General features: G+C 49.2%; 1 protein-coding gene across 4 annotated transcripts in view; it reads right to left on the bottom strand.

Annotated features, from left to right (window-relative positions):
• Positions 1–17,104, bottom strand: part of BEND7 (BEN domain containing 7) — a 398,804-nt gene that overhangs the window by 83,071 nt on the left and 298,629 nt on the right. For all 4 annotated transcript variants that reach the window (XR_014981306.1, XM_085652959.1, XM_085652958.1 and 1 more), the window contains exon 7: positions 13,093–13,218. Coding sequence is in view for 3 of the 4 variants with exons in the window: in XM_085652959.1 (XP_085509085.1) it covers positions 13,093–13,218 (126 nt within the window). In the remaining variant the exon portion in view is untranslated. The remainder of the gene's footprint in view (positions 1–13,092; positions 13,219–17,104) is intronic.

The raw sequence follows: 17,104 nt of genomic DNA, 5'->3' as shown, positions 1-17,104 counted from the left end.
GCTGCAAGAATAACATTACAGACTTCAGGAGGCAAGTCAAATGGCATCAACTGCCACCGCTCAATCGCCACGCATGGAGGTGGAGGCTGAATAGGTTCGGGTGGAGGACTGTTCCCTGCTGCTGCGACAGAAGGTCCTCCTGAAGAGGCAGTCGAATCGGGGGATCGATTGATAGACTGAGTAGCTCGGGATACCAGTATCTTCGTGCCCAATCCGGAGCCACAGGATGACTTGGGTCCGGTCGCGCCTGATCTTCTTCAGCACTCTGGGCAGAAGTGGTATAGGCGGAAAGGCGTACAACAGACCGCAACTCCACTGCCGACGAAAAGCATCTCCGAGCGAGTGCCGCCTTGGCAATTCCAACGCGCAGAACTGATGACATTGCGCGTTCTCTTCGGTGGCGAATAGATCTAACCAAGGCTCTCCCCACTGCCGAAAGATTCCTTGCGCCACGTCCGAGTGCAGACGCCATTCGTGATCCATCAAGCACCGGCGGCTGAGTTTGTCCGCTCTGGCATTCAGAGAGCCTGCCAGGTGTTCAACCACCAGGGTGATGCCCAGATGTTCCAGCCATGTCCAGAGGCGCAGAGCCTCCTGACAAAGGGTCCACGACCCCACCCCACTCTGTTTGTTGCAATACCACATGGCGTTGGTGTTGTCCGTGGACACCTGCACTACACTCCCCCGAACAGAGGGAAGGAATGCCTTCAGTGCAAGACGGATCGCCCGCAGCTCCAATAGGTTGATATGGAGCCGGGACTCCGCCGGAGACCAGAAGCCTCTGATCTCCGCCTCTCCCATGTGGGCCCCCCCATCCCAGGAGGGACGCATCAGTCACCACTACGTGCTCCGGTTGGGGTAGGGAGAGAGATCTGCCACTGACCCAATCGCGGTCCGTGAGCCACCACTGCAACTGTCTTGCAGTGCCCTCGGAGATCAAGACATGGTCAGACAGGTTGCGCCGATGCTGGGCCCACTGAAACTTCAGGTCCCACTGCAGAGCCCGCATCCGCCACCTGGCATGATGTACCAGCAGGATGCAGGAGGCCATCAGACCCAGAAGCCGCAGCACCAACCTGACCGAAACCCGGGATCGGAATCGGAATCAGAGCCTGATGGAAAACCCCAGCAAATGCAGGAGGTCGGCCGTAGTCTGGAGGTGGGAGAAGACTGTCTGGGGCGAGCCCGCCTTCAACAACCAGTCGTCGAGATAGGGGAAGACTGGAACCCCTAATCTGCGCAGATGAGCTGCGACCACCGCCATCACTTTCGTGAACTCCCGAGGGGCACTGGTGAGGCCGAAGGGGAGCACGGTAAACTGAAAGTGCATGTGGTCTACCGTGAACCGTAGGTAACGCCAATGGGCCGGCAGGACGGGATGTGGAAATAAGCGTCCTGCAAGTCCAACGCTACTATCTAGTCTCCAGGGTCTAGGGCAGCCAGAACCTGAGCTAAGGTGAGCATCTTGAACTTCTCCTTCCGGAGGAAGGCGTTGGCGCTCCTGAGGTCCAAGATAGGGCGTAGGCCCCCTTTGCCCTTCTTGGGAACCATAAAGTAGTGGGAGTAACAACCCCAACCTACTTCTGGGCCAGAAACGCGCTCGATGGCCCCCTTGGCCAAGAGAGCCGTAACTTCCTCCTGCAGAAGTTGCAAGTGATCCCCCGACATGCGGTGGTACTGCGGTGGCATCGCTGGAGGGGTCGCCTCGAAGGGGAGGGAGTAGCCCCTTCGGACGATTTGCAGCACCCACCTGTACGATGTGATGGTACGCCAGTGGAGCAGGTGATGGCGAACTCTGCCGCCCACTGGCGTGGAATGGGCCTGAAAGCTCGGACTAGGAGGGCTTTGAGGCGGATGCTGCTGGGGCAGATGTGGAAGGACCGGCTCTTTGTCCCCCTGCACCGCTTCGGCAGAATCCACGTCCGCCTTGAGGCTGGTTCTGCAGCCTGTGGCTAGAGAGATGCGAGGGGGCACCCCTTCCTTGGCCAACGAAAGGGGCGAAAAGCGGAAGTTTGCGGGCGTGGGGCCAAGAGGACCAAGGACTTGGCTGTAGCCCTGGAGTCCATAAAGCGCTCCAGTGCACTATCTGCTTTGTCGCCAAAAAGGCGACGGCCATCGAAGGGCATGTCCATGAGGGTGCTCTGGACATCCCTGGAGTAATTTGTGGATCTCAGCCAGGCGTGGCGACGAATTACCACTGTGGTCGCAATTGCCCTGCCTAGCGAGTCAGTTGTGTCCAGCCCACATCGGATTGAATACCGTGCCGCATCCCGCCCCTCAGCAAGAGCCTGGGTGAGCCATGTCCGGGCCTCCTCCGGACACTGGGGCAGCACGTCCGTCACCGTATCCCACAAGGAGTGGGTGTAACTTTCCAAAAGGCACACGGTGTTGATAGACCGCGACCCCAAACTAAGGGAGGAGAACAGTTCCTTCCCAAACTGTTCCAACCTTTTGGATTCCCGATCCGGGGGAGCGGACGGGAAGGCGGTAGAGGCCTGGATAACCAGGCTCTTGGGCATGGGGTGCACCGACAGAAAGCTGGGGTCGCTGGTGCGAGGCGGTGGCACCCGCCACGTTCCCGCCCACTGGAGGGACTTGGACCAGGTGCCCATCAGAACGTTGGTCAGTGCTTCATTGAACTACAGCTGAGGCTCCGAGGAGCTTACTGGCGGTTGAAGCACTTCAGTGAGGAGATTAGTCCTCACGGCCACAGCAGGGAGCTCCAGCCCGAGGGCTTCGGCCGCCTTACGCAGCACCACAGAATATGTAGCACCCCCCCTCCGTAGCCACGGAGGGAGGAGAGATGAAGCCAGTGTCAGGGGAGGTGTCAAGACCACTGGCATCCCCCAGCTCTTCTGCCCAGTCCTGAGAAAACTGGCACTATTGTGCCAGAGGGTCCTCAGACCCCTCCCAGTCGTCCCCGTCATCCGACTCCTGGTAGACAGGTGGAAGGGTCGGAGCCGGGTGGAAGATGAACCTGTCATCCATCGGCACCGCTCCGACGCCGGGCCCGGACCAGGACTAAACCTGGGGACGACATCGTCCGAAGACGGCGCCAGGTCAACGCTGGCGGAGAGGGTTGTAAGGGACCGGGATCCAGGCTTGAATCCCAAGGGGGCCTGCGGCGTCGGGACCGAAGTCGACGACGGCGCCGAGGCCAGAGCCGCCGGCTCGCTAGGCCTCCCAGTCGAGCCTGCGGGCCCGAAGACGCGCCGGCAGGTGGCGACGGCGGAGCCAGACTCCTCATGGCCACGAGGAAGTCTCTGATCTCCGCCGGAATCGCGTCAGACCCAGGGACCGGAGGGTATGGGGTCGGACACGACTCCTGCGGCTCCGACGGAGCCGCGCGGGTGTTGCCACCCGAACCCTCAGCCGAGTCGCGCGACGGCGAGGGGAGTCAGAAGAGCGATGTCGCCTCTTCGACGACTTCTTACTGTGCCTTGACTTACTGGAATGCAAGGACTTCGACCCCGACGAGCAGTGATGGCTGCGGCTCCGCGACCGGTCCCTTGACCTCCTCGACCGGAACCGTGAGCGGCGCAGAGCTGACTGCCGGATCTCGAGCAGCTTGCGGCACTGCTCCCGCCTAGCCTTCGAGGTCAAGACCCGGCAGTCGAGGCACGACTCGGCATCATCGTCGGCCCCAAGGCAGTAGAGACACCGGATGTGGTGATCCGTGACCGACATCAGGCGGTGACAGGCGTCGCACGGTTTGAATCCAGGCATCCCACTAGAGTCGAGGTCGACTGGAAATGGAACCAAAAGAATTCAAGAAGTTTAGTCAAAAAGTGACTAAAAGGGTATGCTCTTCCCGGATCGGCGCTTACTGGCGTGGGAAAAGAAGAACTGACGTAAGCGCTCGAGGGCAGCGTCTAAGTACTCAGACGACGTCATTTCGGCGATCACGCCGCCACCGCCGGAAGCGGAGCCACAGACGACGCCTAGCGACGCGCAAGGGTATTGCTGACGAAAAATCTTTCTAGATCCAGCCTGACGCCTAGGGATATTCTAAGGTGAGGAATCTAACTAACGTGTTTCTTTCAGATTGCTGCTGTGCTTGGAAGGACTGCTTTGCTGCCTGAAGCCTGCCTTGAACCCTGCTGTTGAGCCCTTCATTTTCACCTGCACCCAGAACTACCAGAATTTACTCCAAGGGCTAGTTTGTGGCCTGCGGTTCACACCCACAGGGACATAAAAGGCTCCCACCATCTTTAACCTGGACCAAGCCTGAGTGTGTTCTGAACCCCCAAGAGGTTCCTCACCAGTCCAGGACCTTTTATTGTGGTGCTAGAGGTGCCCAGATGGCAAATTTACAAAACTGAGGACTAAGACAAACTTTGTCAAAAAGTGCTCCGAGAACCAGGAGGAGACAGGGACCAACCTGCTTGCCTATCCACCCGAAGTGCTGCGCCGGCTGGATTGACTTTGCTGCTTCTCCCACTAAGTTAATTTTCACAGAAGCAAATCAGTTTCAATGGTCCCTCGCCAAAGAGGTATCCAATCTTGTGGAACTGTCTTTGGCTACAGCCCCCTGATTTGTCCCGCTGGAGTTTCTCAACTTCCACTGCATCGACTAAGTCCGAACGTAGTACTCCTACCGCAGGTATTGACACAAGGCCATCAGACGATGACGCTTCCTACTCTGACAACTCCTGCCTTTTATAGTCCTTACAGAACAAAAATATAGGTGGAGGAGGAATTGGGCAGATGGAAGGGAGTTTTATTATGCTTCTTTGGCCTAAGGGATCAATTTCAAAACAGATAGTAGTGTTAGGCACAAGGGGCACATCTGAAAGCACTATGGCATTAGGCTGCAGTTACAATGTACGACCATATTCTTTATTACTGGGTCCAATTGCAAAGATCTAAATTGTGAAAAGTTTGTGACGCCCCTGCCTCTCTTTTATATTGTTTTAACATATGTTTTATTAATTTACGTTGTTTTATGTTGTTTTAAATTGCTTCTTTCTATTGACGTTTTAAATTTTATACTGCTCTTCTGTGGTAACCACGCATAGGATGAATTGTACGTTTTTAACTGTAATAAGTTGTTGCATGAGATGTTTACTCCTTCATATCTTTCTATTATTCTAGTTGGTGTTTTTATAGCTTTTATAACTTATGAAGCCTGTTCCTAACAGCGTGTATTGAAAATTTATTGCAGATGGACCAAGAGTACAATGGGCATTCATGTCTCGAACACACAAAGCAGACCCTGTATGCCAGCTGAAGAGAAGGGTCAATCACAAAAATGAGATTCCTTGATACCAGGGACGCATACACATGGGTCAAGGGAGTACACCAGGAATCTAGAAGTAGCATGCTGTCGACCAAGTGAACAATCTGCTTGCGTGGCACATGTATGAGTTCAGCAGAAACACATCTTGCCTCTGAATAGACTAAGATACAGAAGCAGAATGTACTAGAGAGGGCTTAGGTTTGGAGTATATATGTGGCTTGGCTTTCCTTTCTAATTTTTGTCCCCTTGGTATAACTACATGCCACTGTTTTATACCTTGGATACGGTGATTCGGCTAGTGTGGAGGAAGGCTGTACCCAACACGGAATTATGAATGTCCTATTACTATCCCGCTGAGAACTTGTGAGCGAAGCGGAGGCAGCTGATGCAGCGAGAAACCGCGATCTGCACACCATACGGCATACCGCCACAAACAGACGCGGAGGACGTGGAGGACTGTAGGAGCGGAAAGGGCGAGAGGGGGTCTGCGAGAGGAGTGGCGAGAGGCTGAGAGGCTGTGGCGGCCACCGGGGACTTGGATACTTGGGACCTGAGGACCACAGAGGTCAACAAAGGAGGCATCGGTGGAAGAGGAGAACGGAGGACAGTGCACAAGACACAGCGGGCTGTATGGTGAGGCCTCTCGACTTACTGACTTCACTGATTTAGTGATTATTGATCCGCTGGTTTATTGGGCAGGCTTACAAGCCTATAACCCCGGCTCTCGAGCTCTGCCCACCTCCTTACCGCCTTATCTATTTCTGTCGCCGCTATCTGAACAGCCAGATTCCACCACATTCTGGATACGCTTCCCCCCCTCCCCCCCATCTTGCCACGAGGTGTCCCAAGAGCGGTTTACTGAGAGCGGGAACCAGAGATCAATCGTGAAAGACGCAACACTAGGAAAACTCGTGGCCTCAGTAGACAGCCGAGGCAGTAACTTCAACCTAAAACAGCCCATAGCATCCCGCACGTAATAATGCGATCCGGAAAGATAAGGCAACAGGAACTTGTAAACCCTGCCAAAAGAACCAGGAGAGCAAACAAGAAGTCAACAAACAAGGGTAGCGCCGAAGCTCACGTGAGGTCAAAAGACGCAGCCCACAACCTAATTTCCCCGCTTCTTACCAGCCCTGAACCCTCGTCAAGTGGTATGGTAAGCAGCTTAAGCAGTGACCTCAACTTGCCTAAGTCAACTTACCAACCGAAAATGTACACAACATTTTCATTTTTAAAAGACGCTGGGCCGGTACTGTGCTTAAATAGCAGTAAAATAACTAACCTCCCAGGTCCACTCCAACCTCTCAATGCATACCAAACGGAACATCAGTTGGTACAACAGTGGCAGCAATGGCAGCAGCACGGGCCAGACTGGAGAAACCTATCAGCCGCCGGTAAAAGTTACGGCTTTGGCAGTTGCGGCGTAAGCCCTAATGAGAGAAAAGACGCACCAGCCATAATCAAGGAGGTAAGGACCCAGGTATTCAAGGAAGATAATTACCTGGGATATGACGACCTGAATCAATTGGAGACAGCCCTGCATATAAACAAAGCAATAGACAATGGGAGCAGGCACATTACACACGAACAGGCGGCGATTCGCAGAACAACCACTGCAGCGGGAGGAATTGAAGGTAGGGAAGAAAAAAAGGGGGAAAGCACTAACAACAGCATCCTCTACAAGCACGTTAAGGATGGATCCTTGTTCAAAATGTTACCACAGCAATTGGGAGGAGAGGTGGAGGCTTCCGGAAATCAGAAGCACAGCCCAGCTTCTCATGGTTCTTTACAGCGACCAGATACGCCATTGCAGACCAAAATAGAAGATAACCCTAATGATAACCCTCTCAATTTGGGCACTTTTGGTCTGGATTCACCGGAGAGACTTGGAATACGCAAGCACCCGGAGGCGTGCACAGCTAAGATGAGCACGTCTAATATGAGCGAAGCAGATAGCATAGACTCCTATAATACGACAAAAAACACCAACCTTACAAGACGTGCACGCTCAACTAAGCCGGGCAAAATCTAACACCCAACTCAGCTTTGTGGCACCACAACTGGACTGCAATACAGAACGATCACTAATGTCTCATTAAATTGAACTAGAGACATCATACCTTACACCTGAAGAATGGGAGGGATTAGTTGTGTCCTATTCTGCCGCCAAAGGAGGAGAGTCAGAAAGAAGAAATAACAACTCTCCAAAACTCAACATCGAAAAGGATAAATCACTGGATAAGGACGATATCTGGTCTACTCTACTGCATACAATGCAAATGTCTGAACGCATTGCAGTACCAATCAGATAAGATGGACCTCCAGTTGTCAGTCCTCAACTAACTCTCCATCTTTGTTGCTGGCATAGACGACAAGCTGACTGACCTCAACAATCTGATCAAGAGGGCACTGTCAGAGACAAAATTCACCCAGCCCAGCTGCACCTGCATAACAATTGTGGACAAGCTAGCAACATTACCATCAGCACTGGATAACCTCCTTGCTGACATAAGGAAAGCAGTACCTGCCCAGTCAATGCCAGGTGAGACCCACTCCAGTGTCAGTGGCCAACAAACGACTAAGCTAAGCAAACCCCAAAGACGCAAGGCACAGGCTTAGCAAACTGCAAGTGCGGCACAGACATCAGACGGCAAACAGCTTTGCGAGAATGGGGACTCATCCATACCAGGGCTAAACGTCAGCGCATTAATTGAAGGAGCAACAGCAGCCCTGATGAGTAATACCACTCAATCCAGCAACTTTCTGGAAAAACAGGCACCGACTGAAGGGGCACAACTATCCGCCAAGCAGCGGAGAAAACAAAGGAGGAAAGGGCGAAACCAAAAACCCATGCAGGCATCGCCACACAGCAAGGATAGAACTTACAGGACCCGGGACGAACTAAGGGATGACCAACTAGTCCATATGTGTAGGGAGGAAAAAGACACAGCCCTGGGTCGGGAGGAGAAAAAGAGTCCAACCCAGGAAAAAGGACTAGAAATCATTGTGCGAACAACCGCCATTAAATTGACCAGTGATGGACTGGAGCAGAAACCGGGGAACAACAGCGGGAGCTCTTCAGGGGAACCACCGATAACAATAATAATGGACTGTACTCTCAATAAGGCAATACAAGGTTCAGCTACATAATCAACTAATGCTTCGAGGGAGCCAGCAGGAGAAAAAAACAGTCCCACAAAGCAGCATCGGCATGGAGGGGGACACGTTTAAAACATCAGCGTTGAACATGGAGAAAGCTTTAGTAAGCAATAGCCAGTCACTAGGCCGGACTATGACATCACGGGGGCCATCACTGCCAACAGAGACATCGATAGCGACAGAGACCATTATGGCCCAACAAACAGGGCACTCAGGCGCTATGACAGCAATCATGTTCCACTCAGAGTACATATCAAGGGGTCGGGTTGACATACTAAACAGGGGCAACCTCTTGCGTTTACTGAGGTCCATCAATACGTTTAAGAACATAAAAACCACTGACCTGGAGTCAGTTGAGTTTATAGAGACACCCGATTGTCCAGGATCAGAGTCAACAAAAAACAGTATAGGCTACACCAGACCTAGCCGAGAGAGTCCTAAAGAAACAAAATAGGTTCAACGAATGGGGCATCAAACTTCAGCCACAGCAAAACCAAGGTATCCTGACCCCCTACTGGCCGAATCAAAGTGCCAAGAAGAAAACCCCGGCCACGAACAACCGAGCCCATGATTATTCTCAGTACTGCGAGGGGCGCGTAGCAACAGCATAGAGCACAGGGCAAACGGAGAACACAATGCATTAAGGGCACTCGTGGACAGAAGCAGACCCACACTGGAGTGGAGCAGGGTCTCCAGGACAATGAACATCAAAAATGGAAGACCATGACACTCTAAGCATAATGTATCCCCACAAAAAGAACTTATTGAAAATCTGCTCCTGGAACATCAATTGGCTGGGAGACAAGACCTCTGACCCAGAACTGCTAACTTATCTACAGAAATTTGATATAATTTCGCTCCAGGAAACATAGAGTGAACTACCAACGGCACTGCACGGCTATAACATTCTCCACTTACCGGCAACTAGAAACGCTAAATTCGGCCATAACAAGGGAGGTCTTGTCACATACACCTCAATAAGCAGCATTTACGCAATAGAACCTCTACCATACAATTTAGCGCCACCAAATGAAAAGCAAGTAAACCGATTTACCCTACAGGGGAAGACAAGTAAAGAACACATAATACTTGTAAACCTCTATCTGCACCCACGCGATAAAAACAAAGGGAGTCAACAACTAAAGGAGGAGTTGGTGAAAATAATAACAGAAGAGAAGACAAATAGTTGGATAATCACAGGAGATTTCAATTTAAACATGCTGAGGAGACGAGCTAATGATATCAACTTAGAGGAGGATCCATTTGCTTGGGAGGAAATGTCCCAAGACATTAGTACAGACGGAAGACTCACAAACATCACAAAAAACCTATTGTCGTTCTTAGAGCAACTGGGCATACGTGCATTCCCGGGAGATCGCCCGCAAACAGCCACATTTAATAACACTGTAACAAGGTCAACAATTGACTACACATTCTGCTCTTGTTGCATGTTCACAAAAGTAAAAAACTATTGCATTGGGAGCGAAGATTTTAGTGACCATTTACCCCAGGAAATCACGGTAGAAGAGCCATCATTATATAAACTGCCCCCAACAAATACATTCTGCTCAGAATATACCAACAACGAGAGAAGAGTAAAATGCAGCACCAACGATCCTGAAGGACTACTCTCTCTCTCTCTCTCTCTCTCTCTCTCTCTCTCGAGCAAAACAACTCTGGGAAGAAGGGAAAGCAGCTATCCCCGACACAATTGGAGGCTGGGAGGCATTCACAAATGCCCTACGTAACAGCTACGGAGATATAAAGGGCAACTCTCTAAACGGGAGAATAAAGTATCAGCAAAATCCTCGGCCAGGCTCCAATATACGGAACACCAAATTAAAAAAGCTAAAAACACGGATAAACCTCACACTGCGGAGGCTGAAGAAAGATCCCTCGGCATTGCAAGAGCTGAGGCAGTTAAAAGCTACTCGCAAAAAACGTATCTGGCAAAACAAAAAGGAAGCCGAAGAAACTCTTTGGGCCAGACTCCTGTACGATCTCAAGAACAACAATAGCGCACAACTTTGGAAGAAAATTAATGCCCTATCTAATCCTCAAGGTCAGCGCATCAGCTCCAATGTCACAGAAGAAGCATGGATAACTTACCTTGAACCTCATGTTAACAAAGATCAGACCCCCCAAATTGGCTTAAATACTCCTGCGCCCAGTATGGAAATTCAACCGCTCCAGCTGAATTTGAATGCAGAAAATGGACAGAATTTTATAATTACAATCACAAATACACAAGTTCACAAAAGAATCTTGAAAGGTAGACGCGAAGGAGCTCCTGGCCCAAATGAGATTCCGCCCATATTATTCAAACAAGACCCTGAATTTTGGGCTACAGCCCTAAAACCGGTCTTTGGCAGAATCCTGCAGACGTCAATATTACCATCATCGTGGAGAGGCTCAATAATCTCTCCCATTTACAAAAAAGGCAACAGGAACGATCCAAAGAGCTATCGATTGGTAGCTCTTTTGGACAACTACGCCAAATATTATGCCGGGGTACTTCTTCAAGAATTAACATGGGCTACAGAAATCAAAGCAATACTCTATAATCAAACCGGCTTCTGTAGAGACATGGGTACTGCCAATAACATCTCCGCCCTCTCACTAATGATAGACGCTGCACTCTTAATCAAACAGACTTTGTACATCTGCTTTATCGACTACAGTTCAGCATTTGACCACATAAACAGAAATATTCTGTGGCAAAAACTAAAAAAGCTAGGTATTCCACCACTGCTCTTAAGACAACTAATCCTTCTGCACAGTAACACCTGGGTACAAGTAAAGTTGGGGGCAGGAGACCATCTATCGAAAAAGATGAATACAACCTCAGGATTAAAACAAGGGTGTGTATTAGCCCCAACACTATTCAATTTATTTATGGCCGAGCTCTCAGTCTAACCTAATGGAAGCAATGCGCATGCCCCGAAGCTGGGAGGTCGCCAGCTATCTAACCTCCTATACGCAGACGATTTAGTACTCATCAGTCGGACATCCATAGGATTACAATGCCTGCTGGACATCACATCTCAATACTCAGAAAACAACAAACTAAGTATCAACCAAGACAAAACAAAAGTCATGTGTGTAAATTACCGGAAAATAAAAACAAAATACAACTGGCACCTGGCAAAATACAAGCTTGAAGTCGTACAAGACTACAAATATCTGAGGGCAGATCGACAGCAAAGGCAATTACAAAGCACAGTTTGAGGCAATAAAAAAGAGGGGGTTAACAACAGCAGTAGCTTTAAGAAACTTGAAGAATATAACCGCTGGCCCAAGCTATCTCCCTCTGACCAAGGTGATTCAGGCCAAACTGATACCATCAATCACCTATGGAAGTGAAGCCATGAGAGGGAGAGATGCGGGAATATTAAATGGCGCCATCGCAAGAGCGCTGAGAATAATTTATGGGTTGCCTGGATATACATCTCAGGCGCAAATGAGGCTGGAATTCGGGATACAAGGACAGGAGCTAGCCAGAAAAGGAGCCTTTGTTAAAACCTGGTTCAAGATAAAAAAAGGGCAGCAGGAAACATTGAACTTCTACTTGTGGAGAGAAGTAGAAACAATAGAAACTTGCCCAGCCAGATATTTCTTGGACACTGCACTGGACCAGTTGGGGTTACGGCAACTCTGGGCAATGTCAGGGACCATGGCAAGCTTCAAGAAAATCGTAAACAATATTGTCAAAAAAGAGTCTATTTTACAAGACAAAGCGGCCTTGATAAAACGTTCACACGGCTGGCTCACGATACAAACCTACAGAAAAGCGACTCCTCAAGCTTACCTCCTTTCTAACTTCTCCAGAACCATTAAAGAAAAGGTCTTGATTTTCGATTAGGTCTATTACCGACGGTATACCATCTGCCCCCTTGGCTGCGCCCTCCAAAGCCAGCAATGTGCCGTCTTTGCGGGGAAGGAGAGGAGGACATAGTCCACATCATAACTATTTGCCGTGAGCTGACGCAAGAGCGCCGGTTACTACTTAGACCTACTTTTAACAAAAACCAAATACGGTTGTGCAGACAAGCGGTGCTTGCAAGCTTCTCTGGCGAAGACACTCAACTAAGCTGTTGTCTAGTAAAGTTTTTATCTGCAGCTGACCTTCGTTTTAAAAAAAAGTGCACATAACTGCAACATTGTTTTAAGCACATAACTTCAAGCGGTTTTTGCACATTTTTTTGAGGTGGCACTATGCACTTTAAATCTGCACCCCTCGGCATGATATCACTCTGCAGTCAAGACTCTGATCAGGGGGGTAATTCTACCTCACGAACTGCCGCTTATATTTGCCAACAGAAATGAAGAAACAAGATTATGGGTCACCAAGGCCGGGGGAGTGGATATTCTCCGCAATTTTAAACGTGTGTTTTTAACTATGGCTATCAGTTTTTTGTTTTTCTTGCTAATAAGAGATGGTCAATTTTTGTAATGGTTTTAATTAACTGCACAATAAACATATATTTACTGTTACTATTCCTTGTGGAAAAAAAATACATTTTATTAGGCAGTTTCTCAGTGGAAAAGACAAAGTGTGGGAATCCTAGCACTATATGCCAGTTTGCCAAGGCAAGCACCTTCTTATAGCAGGAACTTCCCAATTAGTGGAAACTTGGGGGGGCCCTGCATTTAAAACAACATATGTTTGCAATCAATTAAAGTGTTATGCTTACCAGAATTCAAACCCCTTTTCAATCTTCTTCTTGCAAGCTTTATTTGATCCTGAAGAATCTGTACCCAATCTCTTGGTCCAGGAACTTTATCAACATGGTTAGCAGTGCAGTACTTTTCTGTGAACACTAAGAAAAGAGACACAAAAAGTACATTTTAGTCCCCTCAGTAATCAGCAACAGGAAACACGATTTTAACAGGAAATATTCTACAAGTTAATTCCTTACAGACAAGAGGTGCTTCTGAAGGAGAACCCAGGTCAAGTATTATGCATATGCACCTACAACACCCAACACTCATACTTCAAATGAAGTTTAATTATCATGCTTATTCTAATGAATGTCAAAAACCACAAATGACTTAAAATGCTCAATAATATAGAATGAGAATAAAATCATAATTGCAAACCTATGACACTGGTTCTCCGTCATTACTCTCTTCCTTAGATATTTATGCAAATTGTAATGATTTGCTGACATTAGATAATGATTTTTGAACATGTACTTTAGTAATACATATTTTTAAAGTCACCCGTTGCCATTATGGATTAAACTTCCAACATTTCTTTAGGATGTCATAATTATTAGGGAAAACAACCTCACAGGCATCATCGAAGATTTCTTTTGCAAGTAGGAAAATACCGGTCATGAATAGACCAGTTATGCAGAAAAACAGTATTAGATGCGAGAATCTACAACAGATGGTACCAATTAATGAACTTCTATCTGGAATATCTGACATGGCATACTTCTGTACTACAGAATAATTTTCCAGGAAACTGCGTTTACTGAAGGTGTACATGAATTATCATGTAGCGGTCTTACAATTGTATGCCATTTCACTAGGATGCTGACAGCTGTATGTTAGCAGACAGTAATTAAAGGTACATCCAAGATTACAATGTGTTCATTGGGTAAACCTATAGGACACCCATAGCCTCCGATTCACATTTCAAAAGGGGGTTTTGACACTCTCAGTTATAAATGGGGCCAGAAGGTGCATTTTAAAGACAATTTTTAGGTACATTTATTAATAAAGTATGTGTGTTTTACAGATTTTCTATATGCAGGAAGAATAATCGTCATCCCTCTCCTTCAAGGTTTTGTTTTGTCCAATGTGAGATTTTACTCTAGGCAGATCTATCAAGGCACCCAAAAGTCAAGACTTACATCTCCATTTTTGCAACAAAAGGACAAAATCCTTTTCACAGGTTCAGCATATCTAATAATGAGCTCTAAATGGAAATATTACATCTTGCAGATATCCAACAAAACTGTGGTATCTCTGAGCAGAGCGGAGTTTTGGATGTCTACACCATAAAAGACACAATTTGGGAATGGAGAAGGACACAGAAAATCTCTTATATGAGATGGCCAGAATCGTTGGCCTACTCGGACTATGCTGTATTAAGATCTGCAATGCTTAGACCCAGAAAAAGAATAAGAAGAAAAGGCCTGGCTGGCACCAGTGGCGGCTCCTCTGCTAAGGCGGAGGAGTGTTGCCCCACTGCTTTTGGGGAAAAAAGGAAACATAAAATGACAATTACTCGATGGTATTATCATTTCATTTGTTCCTGCTCCGGCGTCTTGACAGGCGGGATAGATCTGCTCTGCTCTCAGAGCAGGGGAAGGAGTGGTGAGCACTATGTAAGTGCCCATTAATGTTTGACTGGCCCTCTCTGACCGGCCAAACATTCATGTGCACTTTGCTTGTTCTCCACCCAGGCTGCATTATAGCCTGGGTGGAGAACATGCCCAGGCTGCCATTCCCTGTCTTCGCGCCTAACCATGGCTATGGAGTTCTGGGTGCTTCCTGCTTGCACTGAAGAAGCCAGGAAGAGGACAGAGAGGACGGAGTGGGTGGCCAGCGGATAAGTGAGTTTTTGTAAACCATCCCACACTTCTCCCCTATTCCCCCATCTCCGCCCCACTGCTGCTTACCGGGAGCAGCCGCCACTGGTATTGGTGGCTATGTAGGAGGGGTGCAGAAGGAAGCACCATGTAGATGTTGCCCATGCACCGTGAATAGCTGATACGTTTTGGTAGTGACACCTGCCCACTGTGTGAATCTAATTAGGGTGTTGTGATGGAACCAGGGAAAGGACAAAAACTGATGGGACATGATCCCAATGCTGGGGTCCTACAGCAACAGGCAGTACGTGCAAACAGAACATGGTTCAAATGCACTAGTGAACTATGGGGGCTGCGTGGGCGTCTACCCAAAGCTAACAATCTGTGTGGCTTGGATCTTACATATCCGACCAGGAGTGAGAGTAGGGGTATAGAAGAAAAAGCAAAAGTCATTGCAAGTGACCTTTAGATGAGTGTGTCTGCTGTTTGAGAGGTCACCAGTAGTGGGGTCACTGATTCCGCACGAGAGGTACTTGTGTCACTGGGGTCCTCTTCGGATGTGACGATATGGGGGCCTCTCTGGCCATCTGAGATCACTTGGGTGGGACCTAGGTCTGCAGCTGCTTGTAGGGCCCTCCTACGCTCTGTCATGATTTGCTCTAAATTGGGGGATCGTGTGATAGAACCACGAAGCTGAGACTTGGAGCGCTGTTGGGCTTTCTTCCCAGGTTGACCTCTGTTCCGGGGCTCTCGTGCTCATGCATTTCGTATTGTCTACGGGTGTGGGTTATCCTGTAAATGGAGTTCCATTCACTCGTATGCCTCCGTAGGGTTTATGAAGAGGTGACCCACTCGTCTATTTTGAGGCACACTGAAAAGAGCAGGTAGTACTGTATCCCCATTTGGCAGAGTAGGCGTTTTATCTCTAGGAAGGATGATAATCGGTGTTGTACTGCTAAAGAGTAGTCAGAAAAGAATATGACATGCTTGTCCCTTACGCAAAGTTTGCCTAGCAACATGCAGCACAGCGTCTCCGTCTCGGAAATAGAGGAGCTTCACTAGCAGCGGCCGGGGAGGGGACCCCGGGTGTGGCCTCTGCGCCGGAACACAATGCGCTCTCTCCCCAGAAGAAGGTTGTTCACTGGCTGGTTTGAATGATTTGAGCCAGGTCGCCACTTAGCTAACTGGGTCTGGCCCCTCCGCCCCTTCAGGCAGGCTCAGCACCCAGATGTTGCTCCTCCTGGAGCACCCTTCCAGATCGTCCGCTCTCCCCTCCAACAATAAGACCCGGGACTGGAGTTCTCACAGGGCCTCCAGCTGCGTCTTAGCTAGGTTCTGCAGCGTAGAGAGGGCTTTCTCCCCGTCCGCAACTTTGTCTGCCAGCTCGCAGTGATCATCTCTTAAAAGATTGAGGTCTGTGGCTAGGGCTCCGAATCTATCTTCAATAGTGAAACTTCGAAGTTTCACTTGCAGCCAACACCCTGTCCAGTTTGGCAGACCTTGAGAGAGTAGTTGAGGGCCCATGTGTCTGCGCTCTGATCATCGGCAGCGGGGTAGGAGTTTTGCGTTGAAGTGGACGTCTCTGGCCTCACATTCAAGCGCAGTATCCCCATGGTTTGCGGGGAAATTATTATTCACCAGTGCACACGAGTGCGCTCATTTTCCCCGGAGCGGGCCGCGCCCCATTCGTTGGCTCTTTGGTACCCAGAACCTCAGCCTCGGTGCTGGTCATGGTCGATGGGATGCATGAATTTTCCCGCTGGTGTGTCTCTGAACAAGTTGTCAGTAATCGTACCTTGTGAGTTTGTGTGATGCAGTTGGTGCGCCAAGTTACTGTTGGCGGTGTTCCACCTTCTGGCACTATGACCTCTAGCACGTTAAGGCTGTAGCGTCTCCACACAAGACTGAAGTGCTGGTTTTGGCTCTTCCTGTGGAGGGTATCGTAGAGGTCGTTTCTCGCTGCTGATGAGCGGAGCCTCAGGGGAGCTGGCCGGTCTAGGGAGATAGCGGAGGCCCAGTTTCTGCTTGGAGGGCTTCTGGGAGCCCGAAACCGGGTGAGAAGTCACACTTGCATCCAGGCTCTACTGCGTGCTGCAGCGCCGGGGGAGGGGGGGGGGGATGACCGGTGTCTTGCGACCTGTCCCTTCGTGGGCCCTCTCTCCCC

Source organism: Triturus cristatus, chromosome 4_1 (genome assembly GCF_964204655.1).
Source record: "Triturus cristatus chromosome 4_1, aTriCri1.1, whole genome shotgun sequence".
NCBI lineage: Eukaryota > Metazoa > Chordata > Amphibia > Caudata > Salamandridae > Triturus > Triturus cristatus.
Note: the sequence above shows the minus strand (reverse complement) of the source record. Positions and strands in the feature narration are given on the sequence as shown.